This window comes from Camelus bactrianus, chromosome 11, assembly GCF_048773025.1.
Source record: "Camelus bactrianus isolate YW-2024 breed Bactrian camel chromosome 11, ASM4877302v1, whole genome shotgun sequence".
Taxonomy (NCBI): domain Eukaryota; kingdom Metazoa; phylum Chordata; class Mammalia; order Artiodactyla; family Camelidae; genus Camelus; species Camelus bactrianus.
Window position 1 is genome coordinate 58,286,408 of NC_133549.1, and position 24,314 is coordinate 58,310,721.

General features: G+C 40.0%; 1 protein-coding gene and 1 pseudogene across 5 annotated transcripts in view; one reads left to right on the plus strand and one right to left on the minus strand.

Moving 5' to 3' along the window:
• The window catches only part of SLC16A9 (solute carrier family 16 member 9), a 48,794-nt gene that overhangs the window by 18,801 nt on the left and 5,679 nt on the right, over positions 1-24,314 (minus strand). For 2 of the 5 annotated variants that reach the window (XM_045518787.2, XM_010957954.3), the window contains exons 1-2: positions 9,622-10,606; positions 6,565-6,797 (exon numbers count right to left, since the gene is read on the minus strand). In XM_045518787.2, coding sequence (XP_045374743.1) covers positions 6,565-6,766 — 202 coding nt within the window. In that variant the 5' untranslated portion in view covers positions 6,767-6,797; positions 9,622-10,606. Of the gene's footprint in view, positions 1-6,564; positions 6,798-9,621; positions 10,607-14,143; positions 17,377-24,314 lie in introns of those variants that run through there. The other 3 variants (XM_010957953.3, XM_010957952.3, XM_045518786.2) reach the window with 2 other exon arrangements.
• LOC105071325 (sepiapterin reductase pseudogene) lies at positions 9,778-10,598 on the plus strand (annotated as a pseudogene).

Genomic DNA, 24,314 nt, shown 5'->3' on the forward strand with positions numbered 1-24,314 from the left:
TAAATGAGTCACAGGTATGAAATGTACCATGTGGGAAATATAGTCAATAATTATGTAGTATCTTATTGTGATGATCATTTAAAAATGTATAGAAGCATAAAATCACTACATTGTGTCCTGGAACTAACATAGTGTTGTGAATCAGTTATATCTCAAAAACAAACAAACAAGCCAACAAACAAGCTCAAAGAAAAAGAGATCAAATTGGTGGTCACCAGAGTCTGGCAGGAGGAGTAAGGAGGAAGAATTAGATAGAGACGGTCAAAAGGTACAAACTTCCAGTTATAAGATAAATACTAGGGAGGTAATACACAACTTGATAAATATAACTAACACTGCTGTATGTTATAAATGAAAGTTGTTATGGGAGTAAATCCTAAGTGTTCTCATCACAAGGAAAGAAAATTTTTTTTCTATCTCTTTAATGTATCTATGGTGAATGTTCATTCAACTTACTGCGGTCATTGTTTCAGGATGCAGGTAAGACAAATCATTATGCTGTACACCTTAAATGTATACAGTGCTGTATGTCAATTATATAGCAATAAAACTAGAAGAAAAAAATGTCTATTTCATACTGCCATCTCCTGCTTACTTAGAGAAAAAAATCTTGATGTCAGAGGTCAAAGACAAAGAATTTTACAGAGCTGAAAGAGGCCTTGGAGAGGGTCCAAAGACCTCACTGAAAAAATGATGAAACTGGAGTTTAGAAGGCTCATGTGATTTGAACAAGAATCCATAGCTAATCAATGACAGGGGTACAGCCAAAGCCAGCTCAGCATTCTTCCCAACTCAGAAGTATTTCCACTGGCACCTGAGTATTTTTTCTAGAAATCAAAATATCAGTTAAAAAGCACCCATGTACCTTTATTAATATCTCAGAGCTTAAATAGTTTTATGAATTTATGGCAGATGAAAATACAGCATTCACGCTTATTTTGGTGTTGAAAAGTTGAGAGCAAATTATTTCATTCCTACCTTCAAAGCCAGGGTATTCCTAGACTCGATTTACACAGCTTTAAACCACAATAGTGCCATGTTTCACCAATAACAAGTGGGGAAAAGCGACCGCTTCCAATAACTGGAAGAGACCATTAAGTCACACCCACTCAAACCTGATACGTTAATATTTAGCTCTTTCTGTTAACAGGCAAGTTCTCCAAGACGATTGCTCCTCAGCACAAGTTTCAATTCAAGAGATTAATTAAATCAAAGGACTGCTCTCAAGGGAGATTTCTTATGAGGCTTCAGGTCTTTTACTCTGCAGATGGGACCTCTGGAACAAAAGTCAGCTAACTCACAATATGAACCAGTGGCTCCAACCGTTGGGACCTGTAAAAATTTTTTTATAAAGGGAGGAGAGCTTTATCATCTAATTGCCAAGTTTTTATTTTAACAAGTAACGTCATTTTTAATGTAACAGCCACCTATTACCATTTCATTAGAGAAGAAGGAGGAACTAGTGAGAAGTCCTATGTGAAGGAGTTCACAACGCCTGGGGGTAAAACTGAACAGAGGTGCTCAAACCCAGATCTGCCAGTACTCACAACATGCAGCAAGCCTGTTGGCTACAATGACTCACTAGATTAATCTGGGGATAGGTGTACTGACTCATTGGCAATTTGAAAGCCTTTGGAGGAATTAATGACAAAAAAAAGGAGGAGGGGGGAAGGACACTGTTAAATCTTCTCTGAGTACAAAACCACAGAACAAAGCTCAGAAAAAAAACTCTTAAAATACGCCGCCTTCTTCTTTAAGGAAATGGCGGTGATAATAGATGATTACTACATTAAAAAAAAAAAAAAGACTTTACTTGTTAAAATAAAAACTACAGATCTCCCTGCTGTATCAGCAACTCTGTTGTCTGAAAAACAGCCCCACCCTTCTCCTTGAACTTGAAGAGTGACATCTCAGAGAAGAGTGCTTTCTCTCATCTTAAAACAACACAAGGCCATGATCGCCCTCTAGTTCAGGTACTTCCCATTCCTACTGTATCCTTCAGGGATCAACCAGAGAAACAGAACCCAAAGAAGACATATATTAAGAGACTGACTGCAAGGAACTGGCTTTGGCGGTGGAGGGGCCCTGCTGGGCAAGTACAACATCCCCAGGACAGGCTGTGGGGAAGGGCAGACCATGGGGAAGGGCAGGCCATGGGGAAGGACAGGCTGGAAGTCTCTGGCACAGGCTGAACCTACATCCACGGGTGGAATTTCTTCCTCCGGAAAAGCTCATTTCTGCTTTTAAAACCTTTCAACAGATGGAACCAGATCCATCTAGATTACTTAGGATCATCTCGCTTACTCAAAGTCAACTGATGATGGACTTTGAGCACATCTATAGAATGCCTTCAGAACAACACCTACATCAGTGTTTGAACAACTCAGGAATGGAGCCCAGCCCAGAGCATCACCATCCCTCCTCCTCCAGCCAAATGTGCTCCATCAGAACGCGTCACCTGCAGTGCACGTGGGGACTCTGCATGGACAGCTCTCTCCCACCCGTCCCCCCTGCACAGTCCCTCCTCCCACTCCTCAGCCTATCTACATAAAACTCCAGAGATTTTGTTCTTGCTATTCTTGGTATTTGGGGTGAAGTCTCAAAGAGTCGCTACCCTTCTTTCTTCCTGTCTCTTCCCTGAGACCTCAGATCCCTTATAGCACAGATGATGTCTTCCATCTTGAGCTCCCTCGCACAGAGAAGAGGAGACTCTCTGCATATAAGTAATGAGGGTGGGCTTGTTCACCAGGCGTAACTCAGGGAGGCAGAATTCTTGATACTCAGCTTTAATCACCCCAAGGATCACCTGGACAAATAATTCAGATAAGAGGAACAAGTATTTGCTCCTCAGTTACTCAAGTTTCAAAGACAAAGAAGATTATCAGGAGTGTAAAGTTAAAACTTGTGTGTCTTTGCACAGTTTCAATATGCTACTCCGTCCAAATCTAGGTTTGGCAGGGACAAGGGGTGGGCCTGTAGATCCAGATGCTCAGGTACAATCTTGACTAAGTTCCAGCTCTCCCTCCCACCCGGCCCCCTAGAAATGACTTCGTCTCCAAGCTGAAGGGTCCCTTTCTTTCACAGAGTCTACAGTTTGGTTGGCACTGCTTGGGAAAGTAATTTTATTTATGGGTGACTTTTATTCTCTAATAACTAATATTTGTTGAGTACCTACCATATGCCAAGCACCATCTCAACTATTCTATGTAACAGCCATATACGGTAGGTACTTTTATGATCTCCAATTTAAAGATGAAGAAACAGACTTAACAGGTCAGGAAAACCAGAGCCTGGGTGTCACTCTTCCTCTTAGAGAATGTGCGTCATCTTAGGTCACTGAACCTTAAGGACACTCACGCCTACTTCAGCGTGCTATTATAAGAATCAGCTAAGATCAAGTAAGTGAAGGTGGCTGGTACTGAGCCAGGCACACAAGGGACACTATTCCAACTAATAGGACAAGTACGTGAAAAGAAGAATTTTTATGTTGCTTGGCAGATGCATTTATTCTGCTGCACTTGCTCAATGAGAACTCTCCAGAGGTCGGATCACAGAACTGGCCAAAGATGACACCTACCAGGTCATCTCCGGACAAAACGGGGTAAACTCACATTTCTCAGTTATGACATGGCTTGCTTACATCAGAATCATCTGGGCAGTTAGTTAAAATGAAGATTCCCAGAACCACTCTCCATCCCCACCACATGGCTCTGATGAGCAGGAAAGTGACTTTTTAGACAAGCTCAGGTAATTCATAAATACTCCTGAATTTAAGAGCAACTGTATATATATATATACATGAGCCCAATTTTAATCAAAAAAATATATAAATTAATTTTTACCAAAAAGGTGTTTTTTCACCAGGACTGGGGTCACTGGGTACAATTTGTTTGTCATAATTTACATGGCATAAACAGTGACACAATGAAGCAGAAATCTACAGGAGTTCCCTTTATAAATAAGTCAAAGCCAGCTGAACATGGGAGAATTATCAAAAAGTGTAAGGTTGAAATCTAAGCAAAAAGGGCATAAGCCAGTGGTAATTCCCAACTGAAAATCATTTTGGGGGCTTTAAAGAAATTCGCATACATGAGCCCCATCAAAGACTGACTGAATTAGAATGTCAGAGGGTCAAATCCAGGCATTTATATGCTCAAAGTTTTTCTGTAAATGATTCTAATTATCTCCTTGGTTGAGAACTACTGATAACCATCATGAGAAGTGCTTTTTTTACTTCCAAGGTAGTACTGATCTGTTTGTTTCTGTGTAGAACACAGTTGTCAACAAAGCAGAAGATGAATGTGGCTCACACAGTGCTTGACACCTCCTGCTAAACCTGTGTCACCAGAGTTTTCAGTATTTGTCCCTTCATTCATGCTATGAGGAGCCAAGGGAGGCCAACATCACGTGTGTTCAGTGGACACCAGCTAAAGTACACACGCACATGCCCATGAGTGGCAGGTCTCCAGCCGTCGTTTTTTCTCACCGCTTCCTCATTCTGGAACCCTTTGGTCTCCGTATTCTATGCTTATCTTCAAGCCCCTTGATTAGCTGGTCTTAGTGTCTCCTCATCTACCTGCACGAGGTCCCTCAGCTACAGAGTGATAGAGCCAGGACTTGAATGAGCACTAACACTGCCCTAGTATTTGTTCACTCCCTGGAACTCCGGTGGGATGCGCACTCTCTCCAGCCCACCGAGCGGGGCTGGCCTCGTGGGCACATGACCAATGCAGTTGCAGAGGGCTCAGATCTGAGCAGGGCTGTGCACTCGGTTTACTATTCTGCTGTTGCTGTATTGACATTCTTCATTTTTTCAACAGGAGGTCCTGCATTTTCATTTTGCACCTACCCCTTATATAGCTGGTCCTGCCTACAAGTGAAGGGGGCTGCTGGTGGCCCTGAGACACTGGTCATCCACCTAGGAACTTGGAGAAAGTGGAGATTCACAGTTCAGTTTTCAGAGTCTGAGCCTCAGTTCTGACCAATAACCCACCCATCCTTACAAAGATCTCCACTTCCCTGAACCCTCAAGTCCTACCTCCAAAGGCTGCGTGAAAACAAGCTTTGTTCTCCAGGTATGTGCTAATGGAAACAGCTTCTCAATTACCCTTAGACCCTTGCTAGAAGGCAAGGTAATTGCATTTCTGTTTAACTTTGTATTTGCTAATAGAAATTATGACTAACCGGAGAACATTTAAAATTCTCTTCTCTTCTCACCAGATCATTTTCTAAAAATTATACCTTCAAACATATCAATCATCATCCACTTGTATTTTGACAGCTTTACAAACAATCCACATTTTGAAAAACTTTTTCAAACAAATCTTGGCAAACGTTTCCTGTTTTTCTTAAGCTCATAATGATTGTTATTTTCATTTGTTTAGTTATGTTTAGTTATCTTATCTGACGTGGCCAGATGATCCAGCATTGTTTTTTGAGTCTTGTTTTTAAATTAACAAGGTAATATGCCATTTGGAAGCAACAGTTTTTGTTTTGTTTTGTTTTGTTTTGTTTTGATAAATCTCCTTTCATGATCAGGAAAGGCGACATATTTAAAAGAAGGAATGGCCAATGCATTTGTTTGGAAATCATCCTAGAGCTAAAAAATACCTTATAGATCACACATTCAATGTTCTTATTTTCCCCATAAAAACAGAGATTGTGATTTGCTCAATGAATCATGTCAAGTTCATAGCACAGAGGAAGACTCCAGGGCTATGTCTCAGAGCATCTGTTCTCAACCAGTTTCAATTAAATCAGACTGATGATCATTAAATATTACTGCAGAGTTCAAACCATGACTCCGGAAATTGAAGTGTATGATTTTAATCCTTCAAAAAAATAAAAATAAAGACGCCTTTACTGTCCTCTTTGAAGATGGTAAGAATCACTATTATATCATACTTGATAAGTGTTTATCAAGAATACTTCTTTTGAATACTTTATATGAAAGTTACGTAAAATCCACATGTCATTATATATGATACTATATTTAAATCCTTAATGACACCATCATTGTGATATGTCGAATTTTTCTTATGAAGGTGACACAAATGTAGGACATGCAATTTGATCCCAGTATATCTGAATCAGAGAGGAGTCACTATGAATCACAGAGGAACTGTTCCCAGGACTGGTGAACATCATTTGGTCCTTTGGTCATCAGCATTCATTGGCTATACCTGGCTCCCTGCCCTCATATCCCTGTATCATTCTTATTCATGGAAGTACGTAGACTGTAGACTAAGTCTCTTCAGGCTAGAAACGATGTGTTTGCTGTTCAGCCTATCATATCCACAATCAGGCACACTGCCTGGCACACAGTAGCAGATAAATGAATAATGAAATAAATGAATGGTTGAATATCTCATGGAATTCCTGTATTTTCACACAGATTTATTACAGTGAGAGAGTGGTTTATCCTCTTCATGAAGACAGGAAAGTATGTGTTGTACTTAAAAAAAAAAAAAGCCTCCTCTGCCTCACACAGTGTTAATGATGCGGCAAACGTAATTAGATGATTAATGAGTGAGAGTGAAGAGACACATAAATTAAGCCACTTACTTGCCAGCAAACCAACTCCACTTGCAAGGGATCCGATCCAGGCTGTTTTCCCTTTCCCTTCACCAAACGCGTCCAGCCATTCTATATACAAGACGCCAACAGCTAACGGGGACCCGTAACACAAAAACTGAGTGACGAAGGAGACGAGTACAATCACCCAGCCCCATCCACCATCAGGGGACCTTTTGAATTCCATTGTCATGTGAGATCAAGGAGGTGTTTCTCTGTAGGTCCTAAGCAAAAAGAAAAAGAAAAGAAAAGCATGGTCAAGAGTGTAGTAAGGCATGATATTCTGGATCAAAAACAACTCCTCCTAAATTAAAACATCAAAAAATGTTCTTTAAAAATATACAAGGAAAAGGATAAAATATCACTGGCAGATCAAATTAACTTCAAAATCTTTATGATTTGAATAAGTAATACATCCACACATAGAGCTGGGCTGAACCTTCAGAGCTGCCCTGAGTTGGGGGTGAGGAGCTGGCCCTTCACACCATCATGTTGATCATTCACTGAATGCAGGCCACCCGGCAAGGGGGCGTGACCTTAGGTGAGGGGACTCTTCAAAGGCAATCATTAGCCATGGGGGCTGTCATCTGAAGGCCAACTGTCATCACCTTCAGCTACTGAGGCAAGAAATCTTTCATTCCTAAAGGGTGTCTGGAGGAGAACTGGCAGCACAGCACAAGGTTCACTGACTGGAGTAATCTTCCACGGTGTCTTTATGAATATACAAGCAAGACTGAGCAAACAGTCTTAGCTTTCCTTTTTTCAAAAAAAAGTGGATCCTGTACATTCTATTCCGTACCTTGGTTTATGCACTTAATATCCTTGGAAATGCTTCCTATCAACACATAGAGAGCATTTTTAGTCTTTTTTTTTTTTTTCAAACAAACACCCACAGCTATATAAAGGTTTGTCTGTTTTCCTTATTGATTAGGCAAACCATAATTCAAAAATGAAAAAAAAATGACAAAAAGTATACAGTCTTCATTCATTTCCCACCTGACTTCCATATCCTCCACAGGAAACCAACATTTCTTGTTTCTTTTATATCCTCCTAGAATTAATTTATGAATACATAAGCTAACTCAACTACAGATTTTCTCTGATTTTTTACACACAAAAAATAGCATGTTATATACACTGGTATGGTTCTTGCTGTTTTTTCACTTGACAAAATACCTTGATCTTTCACATCAATGCATAGTAACCTTCCTCATTCCTTCTTTCAGCTACACTGTGTTCCAGTCATTCCTAACTGTTTAACCAGTTCCCAGTGGCTTCCAATGAAAAACAATGCTGCAATGAATAACCTTACCAACACACGTATCTTTCTGCATATATGCATATCTGACAGGAATTGCTGAGTTGATTACAAATGTATCTTTCTGTTATTAGTATTAGCAAACTGACTTCAAGGTATTAAACCAACTTCTATTATCCTCAGCAGCTTTCAGTGTGTTGTGCAACTTTTGGATTTTTGCCAATTTGCTGGCTTTAAGTATTTCATTATAGTTTTAACCTGCATTCCTCAGCATTCTCTGAATGATGTGTGTTGTTTCATAGGTGAAAAACCATTTGTAATTCCTGTCTAATTCTTGGGTGTATACAGGCGTTTCTGGACTTTCTTTTCTGTTCCTTTGATCTGTCTATTGACTCACAATTACCACATGAGTTAAAATCATGTCTTTCTCTTTTTTTTTAAGTTTTTAAAAATATAGTTTACATTCCAGTGGGAATAGTTCTTTATCTCCTTCTCCATCACTGCACACTTTTCTATATTTTCTTGGCTCTTCTTGGTTACTTTTTTATATGACCTTCAGAATCAGTCTTTCTGGTTTTAAAAGAAATTTGATGGTGTTTTCACTAGGGCCGAGTTAAACTCATACATTGATTTAAGGAAAAACACTCCTTTTATGATGCTGAGTCTGTCTATCTTTCACTTCTTATCTTTCCATTTGTTCACATCTACTTTGGTGTTCACAGTGTTTAAATATTTCCCCAACATCTCTTTTTATTTTATCTTTAGATATTATATCCTTTTTGCTAACATTTTAATTGGGCTTAATTCTTTTATTTGTTTTCCATTTATATGTGAAAAAGCTATTAACATCTGTATGTTAATTTTGGATTCCACTACCTTACTGCAAAATCTCTTGTTTGCAGTAGATTTGGGGATGATTCTCTTGGGTACATACAATATATAATACAATACAGTTATATGACCATCTATAAACAGTGATAGTTTTACCCTCTTACTTCGAATTTTTGTGCTTCTAATTTCTTCCTTTTGCCTTTGCATGGAACAAGGCACCCATAACAATGCTAAATAACAAGAGTACACATCTTTGCCTAGTTTCTAACTTTAGTGGAAATGCCTTAAGGTGCCATGGTGCTGTCTCTGAGGCTTAGATAAATTTCACAGTTAAGAAAAAAAGTTTCTACTTTTGAGTGCTATTATAAAGAATGTTTATTGCATTTTCTCAAATGCATTTCCAACACATAATCATAGAGATGATTTTTTTTTTTTTAATTTTCAATGTAATAAAATCTGTATTTTCTACTATTAAACCATCCTTGAGTTAGTGGGGTAAATCTTCCTTGGTTCATGCACTATTTTTTTATGTAAGTCTACTTCAGGGGGGTGGGGTTTAAATTCATAAGTGAAATAAATCTATTTTTGTTTTTAATTTTGACGAGGTTTTGGTATCAAAATGATATTTTTTAAAAATTTGAAAATCTTCGTTCTTTCTAAGTTCTGAAACAGTCTACATACCCATGGATTTGGAGGCCCAAGGCCTGAACTTCCTGCCCCTAAGGGGCCTCCCACTTAGTCGTCCACGCCTACATCTCTTCGCCATGCCAGGTTTACAGTCAGGTTCAAGGGAGTCTGCTTTGCCCACAGATTTTGCCAAACTATCCCCTTGGCTCTGGTTTCATCAGATAACAGGTAAAAACAGTAGGAGTATCATTCATCCATTCATGCGCATCCCTAATTAGATGGTGAAGCATTTGGCTGTCTTAAGAAAATCATAATTATACCCATCAATTTACCTGGGCTTCAGCGAATTTCTTCAGTTTGACATTCAAAGCACTGGGCAAAAATCACGTCACCATCTGCCGCAGGCTTTTGTACAAATTAACTTTCAATATTTCATAACTGAAAACTGAAAAGATGTTACAATTTGTGAACAAAACTGTAGAGTCTAAAAGCCAGTCTCGCCAGTTCGCCAAGGTCGGAGGCACGGAGCGGGGTGTTGGCAAGGAGGGCGCGCCGTGTGCATGCTGACTGGGGCCTCTTGCGGCTTCCGCCAGACGCTGGCCCAGTTCCTGGCCCTGCTGCTGCCTCCTGGCTCCGTGCTGGTCCTAAGCGGCCGCAACGACGAGGCGCTGCGGCAGCTGGAGGCCGAGCTGGGCTCCCGGAGGCCCGGCCTGCGCCTGGTGAGGGTGCCCGCCGACCTGAGCGCCAAGGTGGGCTTGCAGCAGCTGCTCGCCGCCGCTGTGCGAGCTCCCCAGGGCCGAGGGCATGCAGTGAATGCTGCTCGTCAACAACGCGGGCACTCTTGGGGATGTGTCCAAAGGCTTGGTGGGCCTGGCTGACTCAGCTGAAGTGAACAACTATTGGGCTTTGAACTTGACCTTCACACTCTGCCCGACTTCCAGCAATCTGAAGGCCTTTCTGGACAGTCCTGGCCTCAGCAGGTTAACATCTCATCCATCTGTGCCCTGCAACCCTTCAAGGGCTGGGCACTGTATTTGCAGGGAAGGCTGCAGGTAACATGATGTGATGTTTCAGGTCCTGGCCACAGAGGACCCGAGTGTGAGGGGGCTGAGCCCCAGGTCCCCTGGACACAGACATGCAGCAGTTAGCCCAGGAGACCTCCATGCACCCAGACCTGTGAGAAAAGCTGCAGGAGATGAAGACAAAGGGGAAGCTTGTGGACTGCAGGGTATCAGCCCAGAAACTGCTGAGCATGCTGCAGAAGGCCAAGTTCAAGCCTGGAGCCCACGTTGACTTCTACAGTGAATAAGCTCATGCCCTTGGCTTCCTGGGGCTTTCTGCGCCTCCCCACATCCTGCCACAGCGGCACTGCCAGCTCTGCCCTCAAATCCAGCCAGCCATGAGGGCCCCAGTGGCTGAAGTTTCCATCTCAGGAGTCTGTGTTGACCACCCTGAGTTAGGAGTAGGCTTGGGAGAGACATGTTATGGGTTTTGGTGTTCTCCCACCCCAGGAGTAGAATTTTAGGGATGAGAAAAGCAGGACAAGAAGCTAAAACGTTGAAGACAGGAGGTTGGGTTTCCTGCCCATGGCCAGTCCAAGGGGAGGAGGACGCTGAGCTAGTATCCAATAGGAGGGCCCATGTGATTCACAGACGGCCGGAAGGGGAGGGAAGACAGCGCAAGTCCCGGCCCACAGGGACGCCCCTTGCTCAGGGTAGCAGGACCTTCTGTTAAATTTCATGTCCTCGGTCTGATGCTTCTTCCCTCCAGAAACTACCATCCATCCGCCACATGGGGGAAGCGGTTCTGAGAATTTATGTACACATTAAAGGCAGATACAAATAAAATGTGGATTGGCAAAAAAAAAAAAAAAAAAAAAAAAAAGCCAGTCTCTCAGACCACATGATTGTGTGAGCAGACAGACTCCTCCAAACTTCCAAATATCGAAATCCTTTGAGGTAATCAGATATGCCCCTTCATCAGCCGTTTACTCTCTCTAGTATCTAAGCTATTGCAAAAAGTAAATAATATAATTCCGGTCCTTTAATGACAATTTAGTACTACTTCCTGTTTAGAACCCTTTAAAAGAAAAGATAGTCTTCTAATTCCCTAAACTAGATAATATGTAATAGCAATAGCTAAACAGCTAATGAGAATAAAAGGTTGTGTAAAAACAAATGCATAAGAGATTGTCCTTCATTTACATGTTCAAATTATAGCACTCCCGGAAAAGTATACATTGGTACAGGCAAAGCACCAGAATCATAAATAAAGCCAGTATTTCCTGGAGGGCAGGGAGAGGAGAGTGAAAGAGTGAGGAGTATCTCCTTTGCCAGTTTTCAGACTGAAGTAGACAGAAATGCCTTTATACACCAAATGCCTTCGCCTAGCCTTGCCCTGCCTTGGGTGACATTTCAACACATAGGACAGGAGCCAGAGAAATTCTTCTCACAGTCAATATTTGGGAAAGCAAACCTTTGAAATACAAAGCTCCCATATGTATCAACTCAGACTAGAAAGACGAGTTTTTACAAAGAGTTGGCTAACAGCTTCTGACCTTTCATTGTCTCACAGTTTGAGAGACACGTAGTCTCAATAGAACATGGTGAAAAATACCATTTAGTGATTTCTTGTTTTCTGTCAGGGCGATACCTTTCTCCTACAGTTTCTGCTATTCCTCAGATGTCTCACCTGCTGTTTCTCTCACAGTCTATGTTCTTCTGTAAGGGGATTTCACAAATAGAGTAGCCTTCATTTCCTCCTCCTTTTGTAATGGCACCCAACTTTCTTTGAGGTACTTGGTCTTCCTTATGGGTAGATGGTTGGTGGGACAGTTAATCAAGGTTCCTTGCTCTTGACCCATGGAGCAGAACCTGATCCAAGCAAGGCCAGTAGGACCCCTCTCCCAGGATCCTAAATTGTGAATGAAATGCTCTAATAAAAGATAGCTATTTGGAGTTGACTGACCTCAGTGGTTACTGCATTAAAGAAACCCTCTGTCAGTTCCTACTATCTTGGCTCCCTAGGGATACCCAAGCCTAACTTCTCCCCCTTCCACCTCATTGTATGAGCTAACCTAGTAAATTATTTTGTTAAGTTAGCTGGTATTCATGTCTTTTAAGTGCGACAGAATAAACATATTGTGAGTATGCTGTAATTTCACGTTGATTATTTTAACTATTCATACCCCATTTGATCCTATTTGGGCCAAAGGTTAAGCTTAGGAGTTTAATCTTTGACAACAAAACATAGGAAATATAGATACGCCATACCTTTTTGTTTCTGAAAATTTCTTCTTATTAATCCTCCTTCTTTATACTTCATGATGCAATATGATAAAAATATCTCCCCTGGCATTCTTTTAAATAAAAAGTCTAAATTAACTGAAATTTCTGCTAAACCCACTTATCCTAATATTTACAGAAATTCAGCATTCTAAAAGCGGGATCTTTATTCTAAAGGTTTTTTGATAATTTTCAATTTAAATTACATTGCAGTAGATACCAAGGGAAATCAGAAGAACTGTAAGACATCACCCTTGCCATCTAGGCGCTTATAACCCACTAAGGAAGGTAAGATATGGGCACAAAAGAGCACATGGTTGAGTGTCAAAGACATGGGTGGATATTAAACATCTAGGAGTCAGAGGGAAGTGAAAGCAGTCAGGGCAGGAGCAGGAGTAAAGTCCTTGCAAAGAAGGTTGGTTCTAAAGAACAATGCAGAGATTCATCAATGGGTGGCTTAGGCAAGAGGATCAACATAAACATGGGTGTGGAATTAGGGACAGGCCTAATAGATTCGGTGTGAAGTGAAGAGGGCAGATCTTACAGGGCTCACAGAGGAAAACAAGATTAGAAAGATGGCACTCTCCACTGAAATTGCAGAAGAAAGTGCCTCAAAAAGCCTGTCTATTGCCCCAAGGTAGGATTATTTTCACACTTTATGGGATAAATCCTGGCATTAATAACATTTACAATATCCAAGTGGTAGAATTTTTTTCCCCCTAAAAAATAGTAAGATCTATAAGTCCCAGAAGATGTTGTCTTGTTTGGACTAGTGTTCCATGAGTATATTCAAAGTTTGGGGTTCTTACTCATATAATTGTATAAAAGTATGCTTCTAAGAAACACATACATTGTAGTATATTCCAGTACACCCTCTGAGAATTGGGAATCTTTTAACCTGTGTTAACAAACTAAGACTCCAAAATTCAAAATTAGAAGCCATTTTGAGAGACCATTTGAAAAGCACTGCAATTTAAGGGCAGTTCTGCCAATCTACAGGGTCTGACAGAATATCACAAAATTAACTTGAACTTATAATTTAAGTGTATTTCTTATCTTTAACTTAAAAGTTAAATATGTTCAGGAGAGGGGCCAAGATGGCAGAGCAGAAAGACCCTGAGCTCACCTCTCATGAGCACAGCAAAATCAAAACTATCTGCAGAACAACCATCGATGAAAAAAACTAGAATCTACCAGAAAAGACTTTCTACAACTGAAGACAAGGAAGGAACCTCAACAAGATGGGTAGGAGGGGTGGACTAATGATATAATCAAATCCCATACCCCTCGGGTGAGCAGCCCACAAGCTGGAGAATAATTATAATGCAGAGGTTCTCCCACAGGAATAAGAGTTATGAGCCCCACATTGGCTTCCTTAGCCCAGTGGTCTTGCACCAGGGAGACAAGCCCCCAGAGCATTTGGCTTTGAAGACCAGCAGGGTTTGATGTCTGCAGACCCCCAGAACTGGGGGAAATAGAGACTTCATCCTTAAAGGGCACACAAAAAATCTCACTGCACCAGGACCTAGAGCAAAAGCAGTAACTTGATAGGAGCCTGGACCTGACCTACCTGCTGGTCTTGGAGAGTCTCCTGGAGAGGTGTGAGGTGGCTGTTGCTCATGCTGGGAACACAGACACTGGTGGCAGACATATTTGGGAACATTCCTCACCATGAACACTATTTGAGGCTGCCTTGGATATTTGAAAGCCAGTACTGGTGCTGGCAGGCACTATCCTGGGATCCTCCTTCTAGCTCATTAGAGCCAAGACCTGGCCCCACCCAATAGCCTGTAAGCACCAGTGCTAGGATGCCTCAGGCCAAACAACTAACTGGGTGGGAACACAGCCTCACCCATCAGCAGAGAGACTGCCTAAAGACTTCCTGAGCCCACAGCCACCTCTAGACACGGCCCTGCCCACTAGAGGGCCAAAATCCAGCTCCACCCACCAGTAGGCAGGCACCAGCCCTTCCCTCTAGGAAGTCTGCACTAACTTCTAGACCAGCCTCACCCATCCTGCAGCCTGTGGATCTAGCCTGTCCACAACTGGCCAGACCTACCCTGGGACCAGCTGTGCCCTGGCCTTGTCCACTAGGAGGCCAACATAAGCTTCAGGATACCCTGGACCCTATACCCTACTGTGTCAGAAACTACCCCCACCCCCTAAAATGATCTGAAACAAGCTCTAGGACCTAAGTCCAGGAAGTGCAGAGAGTCCACATAGGATTAACCCAAAGAGGAGCACACCAGGACACAGTGTAATTAAAACGGCAAAAATTAAACATAAAGAGAGAATATTAAAAGCAGCAAGGGAAAAGCAACAAATAACATACAAGGGAACTCCCATAAGGCTATCACCTGATTTTTCAGCAGAAAATCTGCAGGCCAGAAGGGAGTGGCACAATGTATTTAACACAATAAAAGGGGAAAAAGCTACAACCAAGAATACTCTACCCAGCAAGTTTCCAATTCAGATTTGATGAGAAATCAAAAGCTTTACAGACAAGCAAAAGCTCTGTTAAAAAATAGACAAATAAACCTAATTACCTCCCACACCAAAAACAAAAAACAGACAAACAAAAGCTAAAAGAGTTCAGTACCACCAAGCCAGCTTTACAACAAAAGTTAAAGGAACTTCTCCCGGTGAAAAAGAAACAGCTACAAGTAGAAACAAAAAAAAAATTATGAAAAAAGCTCCAGTGAGCTTTTTAGGAAATCATCCACATACAAAGCTAGTAGGAAGGTTAAAAAACAAGAGTAGGAAAATCATCTATATCCACAATAAGCAGTTAAGGGATACACAAAACAATTAGATGTAAAATATGATATCAAAAACAGTAATCATGAGGGGAGGAGAGAACAAATGCAGGGTTTTAAAAATGCACTTGAAATTAAGAGATCAGCAACTTAAAACAATCATGCACATGTATAGGCTGCTATACAAAAACCTCATGGTAACCGCAAACCAAAAATCTGTAATAGATAAATACACAGAAAAGAAAAAGGAATCCAAACATAACACTAAAGATAATCATCAAATCATAAGAAAACAAAAGAAGAAAGGAGGGGGAAAGACCTACAAAAACAAATCCAAAACAGTTAACAAGATGGCAATAAGAACACACAAATTGATAATTACCTTCAATGTAAATAGGCTAAATGCTCCATTAAGAGACACAGAGTAGCTGAATGGATACAAAAACAAGGCCTGTGTATACTGCCGCCTACAAGACTCACTTCAGATCTAGAGATGCATACAGACTGAAAGTAAGGGGATGGAAAAGGTATGCCGGGAATATGGAAATCAAAAGAAAGTCAGAGTAGCAATATTCACATCAGACAAAATAGACTTTAAAATACAGACTGTTCTAAGAGACGAAGAAGGACACTAGATAATGATCAAGGGATCAATCCAAGAAGAAGATACAACAATTGTAAATATATATGCAGCCAACATAGGAGCTCCTCAACACATAAGGCAAATATTGACAGACATAAAAGGAGAAACTGAGAGTAACACAGTAATAGTAGGGGACTTTAACATCCTACTAAAAAACCCCAACGAACTAGTGAATAAACAAAAAAGAAGCAGACTCACAGATACAGAGAACAAACTAGTGGTGACCAGTGGGGAGAGGACAGGGAGGGGAGTTACAGGGATAGGGGAGTGAGAGGTACAAAGCACTGGGTATAACACAGGCTTAAGGATGTACGGTGCAACAAGGGGAATATAGCCAATATTTTGTAATAACTGAAAATGGGAAATAACCTCTAAAATTGTATTAAAAATTTACAAACTAAACTAAATAAAATGCCTAACAGTGTCAAATTTTTTTTCAAATTAAACATATTCCACATATTATAAACCTCCCTTGGAGAAGAAAGGAGAGCATGAAATAAAATCAATCATAATAATATTATTCAACAAAATGAGATTATCATTGGTATAAAGGATAGTGTATCTCCTAAAGCTAGAATTTGTTTTGTTAAAGGGAACAGAGAGTTAAGTAAACTCTAAGACATTTCCTTTGGAAAATGAAAAGGATTGCTGATGAAAGTCTACCTTTCACTCATAGTAAACTTCTAAGCTCCAGCGTCTTAGACTGCATTCAGTTCTGTTCAAACGATGCCAATTCTCTGTTATTTCCTCAACTCTACACTGGCTGAAAATTTCTATTCTCCCGGATATAGGATGTCAGAATTGCACATTTGACATTTATGAACACTTGATGTTGACGTAGAAGCTTTCCATCCCTGAAATGTATGTAAATACGTACACTATTTTTTGCCAAATACAGAGTGATTCACAACTGTTTGATCTTATCTTCAGTTAACTTTTGCCTCTTGCCTTTGTTCCCCCCACAACAATTGTTTTCTAACAACTCCTTTTTAAATGTTGTCTTTAAATCTCTCACTGAAGATTCCTAGACACATTTTTACTTGAATTATAGGAGATAAAAATAACAAATTTCTATTTGAATCTCAATCACTTCCAAATTACCTGGTGTTGAATTGTCACTTTATTTTAATTGACAGCCTAGGAGTATGTGACTACACCCTGGGGAAAAAATGGTTGACTCCAGGTTGACTTTGTCTTAACTGAAGCATCCGTGAGGAGTGTCAAGACTCTAAATCATACTAGGTTTCTTGACCTTCCTTCAGGATTTTATTGTATGTGTATTATACCTCAATAAAGCTGATTTTATTTTTAAAATAATTAATGCTATAACCACACAGACAGTTACAATGACCTGATTTGGAGATAAAAATCAACCTTATCTGCATAAGGCCTTTTATAAATGTAAGGCCCCTCCCCGGGCCAGCTCCTCCCCACCCATGTCCACACACCTCCCCAGACACACCCAGAGTTTTAACCCAGAAACAGGTTTAAACAAGGGCAATAAAATCAAGAGATTATGTTTTGTTATTATTGTCACTCCTCAAACAAGAGTTAACAGAGCTTCTGTTCAAATGCAGGGATGACTACACATCATAAAAGAAGAATCTAAGCAATGAAAATTAAACATAAATTCAGGGTTTCTGAAATAAACATCAGTGATCATTGGAGAAATTTTTTCTAGTATCTGGTTCCACTTGGTAGGAACTGAGTAGTGGTTAAGATCATAAGTTTTGTTATTACATGTATATCTGGGTTCCAATCCAGTGTTTTTGAGCCAATTACTTAATGTCTCTGAGCCTGAGTTTCCTCATCTGTAAATGGGATAATAGCGAATTTAAAGTGCAAAGCTCAGTGCCTAGCACATAGTAAAACACTTTAGTAAATATTAGCTATTCTTATTTTATGACGAGATTTCCAGTAAATTGATAGCCATTTTCTAAGAAGTAGTTACTAGTTACTCACACCAACATTCTACAGCAACTAGTTACTGAATCATTTATAAATCAAGGGCTTCTAAGACTTTCTGATCTTAAGTTATTTATTAATACTTAGAACATTTAAACCAAGATCAAAACATTGGCAGACTGCAATTTGGAATGATTCAAAACTGGTGTTTACTACTAGGATCTGGTTTCCTTTCAAGTTTCAGGTTCAAGGCCTATGCATTTTTAATACGTTAGGAATCCCAGAATTTACATTTTTTAAGTCACCCTGTGTTTCTGACCCAGGTCATCCACAGATACACTCTGAAAACTGTTGCCCAACCACAGTGATTATCAACCCTGACTATACTAGAGTCATCAGGAAGTTTTTAAACAACCCTGAGGCCAAGTCCCACTACCAGCCTTCTCTGGGAGTGGAGCCTGACCCTGCCATTCTAATGTGCAGCTGTGGCTGAGAATCACTGCCTGATAGGATAGAACACCTTCTGACCAACTGTCCCATCTTCCTTCCCAGTGGAGGAAGGACACACTGAGGGAGCGAATAAGATACGAAGCAGCTGGGGGTAGGGGCTGAATGAGCAAGTGGCAACTCTCTGCCCGGACCCCACCCACCCCAATGCAGCAGCCAGCCTTTGGCTGTCCTTTTAGCTCTACCCTGTCATCTATACCATCAAGGACAAAGCCCACTTAACCTAGAAAATCTCTACTGATCACCAGATCAAGATTTCAAGTAGAAAGCAAAGCAAAAGTTCTTATAGGAATGAGGACTATAGCAAAAGTTAATTTCTTGATTTTCTACAAAAAGTTTGGGGGGAAAATGCAGAAGGGGATCATTGCCTCTGACACAAAATTTAAAAGATGATCACATCACTTTATCTGCAGATTTGCAAAAGCTAATTTTAACGAAAACAGGAGAAAGTGGTGTAAGAAAGTGCATCAAACAATCCCAGAAAACAACCTCCAACATGCTAAAATGCCTAAGCGTATTAGAAGGTTACAGAAAAGTAAGCATCTCTCTCCAAAGAATCAAAAGTTTACAAAACAGGAGAGCAGAATAATTGGACCTTCTCAGGAGAGCATGACTTTATTTTTCTAAGCACCCTGGAGTGCCGAGGGAGAAAAAAGGAATGGATGGTTGCCTGCTCCCTCCTCTCTTGTGACAGCTGGCTCTGTCCCCACTGGTGGAGGCAATGCTATTTACTCCACACTTGGATATGGCAAGTCCCCAAAATCTATCTTTTGGCTGGTTTCTGGCTAGAGAATGAGCAGTTTCACCCTTGCAGCTCCAGAGAGAGCGAACACACACCATTGTCTTTTCCTGTCTCTTTCCTGTTGTCCTAAATGTCCACCTGGGTGCACTGCCCCTAGAGCATCACTCAACCCCCTATAATGCCACCCTCCAGCTACACAGCAGAAAAGACCTGGGAGAGGCAGCTCCAAGATTCTCCAGGCAGCCTCTACTAAGACAGTCGCCCCATCTCTCTGGGTCCAAGCCACACACCCCAGCCACCCTCTGCAGTCCTTAACTGGGCAGGCAGGGGGTGGCAGATGAAACTCTGAGAAGATCCTGAAGATGAGGATAATGTTAACAGTAATGGTGACAATTATAATAAAGTTGTCAACATGACAATGAGGTCACTTATTAATTTGTTCAAATTAGCAAAATAACCTCTCACTCTGGGGAAAGTAGTGGGGTAGAAGCTGGGATATTTTGATAATGGTGTTATGTGGTCCTAAAGAATGGTTAGAATTTCTACTTTTCTGTTTGTTATGTGGATAGCATTTGGAAGGTACTGCATATTTATAAGAAAACAAGTTGAATGCATTTGGAAGGTATTGTGGAGCGAAGGTGATGTGGCCCCTGCCTCCCTGGAGCTGAGAGCCAGCTTCCATCACTGAATCTGAAAGCCTAGCTAAATACATGGGTAAAAATAAAGAAGTTGATTTTTTTAAATCCAAATATTTTAACCAATATAACATCAGATGCCTTTAATGATCAGATAAGTACCTGATTCTTTCAGATTTGGTTTCAAATGTTAAAAACATTTAGAGCCGATTAAACCACTCTCTGAAGTGCAAGGGAGGGCTGACTCATCACTGGAACCAGGACAAGGGCAAACTGTGGCTCAGACTTGTCACTCAGAGCCTTCTATTGGTCCTCTCTCAGTCAGCTCAGTCACAATAAGGTATGTGGTTTCTCTGAACATGCCATTCCCATTTTATTTACTCAGATGCTTCCTTCCCTTTGTCAAAGTCTGCTCTGAACTTTTCAGCTAGAGTCAGGCCCATTTGTAAAACAGGCCATTGGCATAAAGCAAAGAGCACATCTTAGCTAATCAGATCCAAGAAATTCAGCTTTAAAAGCATTACATTAAAGAATTTAACTGCATAGTTCTCCTAGAAACCAGAGTAACTAAAAATAATTTAGGATTGGAATCACATGCAAATTCATTACTTTTGTTCTCATTTTTATTTTTTGGATCCATATAAATATGCTTAAAAAAAAAACCCACCTAAATTCCGTATTAATTTATAAAAGACAAACCAAACCTTAACTTATTCACCTCGTTGCAACTGAAGGACAGCCCCAGATAGCTCTGTTTTGAGAAGAGAGACAGACTACAAGGTGAAACCTTGCCAGGGTAAAGACGATGAAGATTTCTTTGTCTAAGCACCATAAGACAAGCCTAGAAATACACCTTGTCCAAGTGGAAACCTGGATCATTTTTTGTAGCTGGTTATTACCTCGCACTGCGGGGAGAAGGAAGAGATGAAGGAAAATGTTTACAGATACAGTTCTGGGTCCTAGAATTAAACCCCACTAATTGTCCGTGAAAAGGATAATTAACACAAGTAATTAACTGCAGGGCTTTTGAATTATGTCAACAGCATAGCCACTGAAAAAGGACTTTTCTCTGACCTTAAAGATCTGGTAGATCTATCATAGTCCAGCATTTGCCAAAGAGCTCCTCCAAAGCTATTGTAATTTAGATATGGTGAGTACTGGGATATGTTTCAGCAAAGGTGAAAAAATGGGTTAGAGATCAGAAGGATTGATCTAGGATCATGGCAGTCTGAAGCCAGAAGGAAGCTTGCAAATCATCCGGCAAACTGGCAGCGTCACATCAAATCTGATCTCTAGATCTCTAGAGGTGTTTGGTTTGGCCTGCCCAATTTTTATTTTGTTTCATTTTTAGCCATTTTGAATGAGTTGCCAATGTTTTCACATACAAATCTGAGTTTCCAGATTCTCTTGAGGCCTCAGAAGATCTGGCAACACTGGGCCCTTGTTCTTACATAAGAACTAGCTAGAACTGAGCAAGCTGGCCCTCGCTGAACGGGCATGTTCTCTCCAGTTCCTCCCACTCCCTATCGCCTCCCTGACGCAGGACCAAGGCTGACTTGCATTTAGAGTTTCACCTGTGCTCTCCCGGCCCTCTCACCCCGGCCTGCCTTGCTCATGTATGATGCCCGTCTCCTCTGCTGAACTTTGTCAACTTGCCGCCACCGACCTTAACACTGCAAGTTCCCCATCCGTACAAGGAAACTGAGGGTTACAGATGTCACACTCAGGGAGAGACCAGTATCCCAGAGCCCTTCCTAACCAATCCAGCGAACAGTCACCTATTTCCCATCCTGCTCGCAGGCTCAGAAGAGAAAACAGTGGAATCTATAAATCATTCAGAGTCTGAGAAAAGATAAAAAGATCTCGTGACTTAACAGACCTCAATACAGGCAAAATGAGGGCCAGACACTTAGACACAGGTGGGTATCTCCCTTTTTCCCCACACTCTTCTCACGCTCCCTGTGCTGTCAGGCTCGTTTCAGCTTGTCTCTAATCCACACAACCCACATCCCACAAGGCTTGGTCCAAGTAGTGTTGGTGAAGTTCTGGTAAAGAAATCTCTGATGATGCTACCTACACGCATGTGTTTTGTTTTGGTTTTTTTGCTTGGTTTATGTTTTGTATAATTTGCACATAACTATATATAGAGTCTAATCTGTTGTCTGAATATACACTTCAGTATGTCATGTACAAACTAGTATGTTTGCTATATCACTTTCAGTATAGAAAATCAGGACCCATGATAATATATACAAGATGCTGAAATACAAAAAGACCTGATGTGTTTGGGGGGTGGTTATTAGGAATAGTGAAAAGAATACATGAAGTTGACACTCTTCCAGAGAACCCGGCGATTCTGGTCTTTGTATTTAATGCTGTTACTACATTCACTAATGTTTTTCTCATCTTATATCCCATCTTTTCTCAAGGAGCTTAGGAGTTGCTTTTGAGTGGGTCATAAAAGTACAAGATCATATAATAGTTTAAAGATGTGTTAAAACATTTAAGTGTGTCCCAGCGTTGAATTTGTAAAATAAAATGAGCCAAAATTATGTACAATATACAGCATGGTGATTACAGTTAACATATTGTATTATATATTGGGAAGTTGCCAAGAGAGTAGATCTTAAAAGTTCTTATCACATACACAAAAAAATGGTAACTGTGTGACGATGCATGTTCATCAGACTTGCTGTGATGATCATTTTGCAATACACACATATCTCAAATCATTACACACCTAAAAGTAATGTTAATATGGCAATTGTATCTCAATTAAAAAAAAATAATAATCCCTTGTTGGTTGCATTGTTTGCAAATATTTTCTCCCATTCCATAGGTTGTCCTTTCGTTTTGTTTACGGTTTCCTTTGCTGTGCAAAAGCTTTTAAGTTTAATTAGGTCTCATTTGTTTAGTTTTGCTTTTATTTCTATTACTCTAGAAGACAGATCTAAAAAATACTGCTGTGATTTATGTCAAAGAGTATTCTGCCTATGTTTTCTGCTAGGAGTTTTATGGTATCTGGTCTTACATTTAGGTCTATAATCCCTTTTGAGTTTATTTTTGTATGTGGTAAATTTAATCTCCAAAATATATAAACAGCTCATGCAGCTCAATAACAACCAAAAAAAAAAAAAAAACCCAATCAAAAAATGGGCAGAAGACCTAAATAGCCATTTCTCCAAAGAAGCCATCCACATGGCCAAAAGGCACATGAAAAGGTGCTCAACATTGCTGATTATTAGAAAAATACAAATCAAAACTATAATGAGGTACCACTTCACACAGGTCAGAGTGACTATCATTAAAAAATCTACAAATAACAAATGCTAGAGAGGATGAGGAAAAAAGGGAACCTTTCTACACTGTTGGTGGGAATATAAATTGGTGCATCCATTACAGAGAACAGTATGGAGGTTCCTTAAAAAACTAAAAATAGTTACTATATGATCCAGCAATCCTACTCCTTGACATATATTCAGAAAGAAAGAAAACTCTGATTTGAAAAGATACATACACCCCATGTCCATAGCAGTTCTATTTACAATAGCCAAGACACAGACACAATCAAAACATCCATTGACAGAGGACTGGATAAAGAAGCTGTGGTGTATTTATACAATGGAATATTACTTAGCCATAAAAAAGAATGAAATAATGCCATTTGTAGCAACATGGATGGACCTAGACATTATCATATTAAGTGAAGTAAGTCAGACAGCAAAAGACAAATATCATACGATATCGCTCATATGTGAACTCTAAAAGAATGATACAAATTCACAAAACAGAAATAGACTCACAGACATAGAAAATAAATGTATGGTTACCAAGGGGGAAAGGGTCGAGGAGCAATAAATTGGAAGTTTGGGATTAATAGATACACAGTATTATTGATAAAATAGATAAACAATAGGGACCTACTGTATAGCACAGGGAACTATAGTCAACATCTTGTAATAACTTATAATGGAAAAGAATCTGAAAAAGAATATATATATAAAACTAAACAAACAAAAATAAAATAAAATCAGAATGATGGAAATAAGGATGTAAAGAAAAAACAGAGAAACACTTCTCCTACAGGTAGCAGGTAGAATTTCTAACTTATTCATAACAGTTATCATATATTATGCTCCTGTTATGCTATCTTCTTGGATTCAAATCTTGGTCCCATCATTTACTTAGCTGAGTGACCTTATTAAATTCTCAGACCAAGACAAAAATTATGCCTCCCCAAATAAAATAAGGTATGTGGCTCATCTGACATAAGTTTAATAAAGATTAATAATACTAATAACAATTATTATTAGCGGTGTATTATTGGTAATTGAAACAGAGAACAGAAAGTGATTTTAATGGCCCAGGAAAGTGGAAGTGTTTTCCTATCTAAAGTTTTAATAAAATTAAGAGATGTTATACTGTAAGATTGCAGATTCAGTGGGGGAAATAACTGCTGGATTTCAATAAAGCATTAAAGGCTATTTGAAACACATTTCTCTGTTACAGAAACATTTATAGGAAGAAAATATCACTGAGATTTTATCACTTAC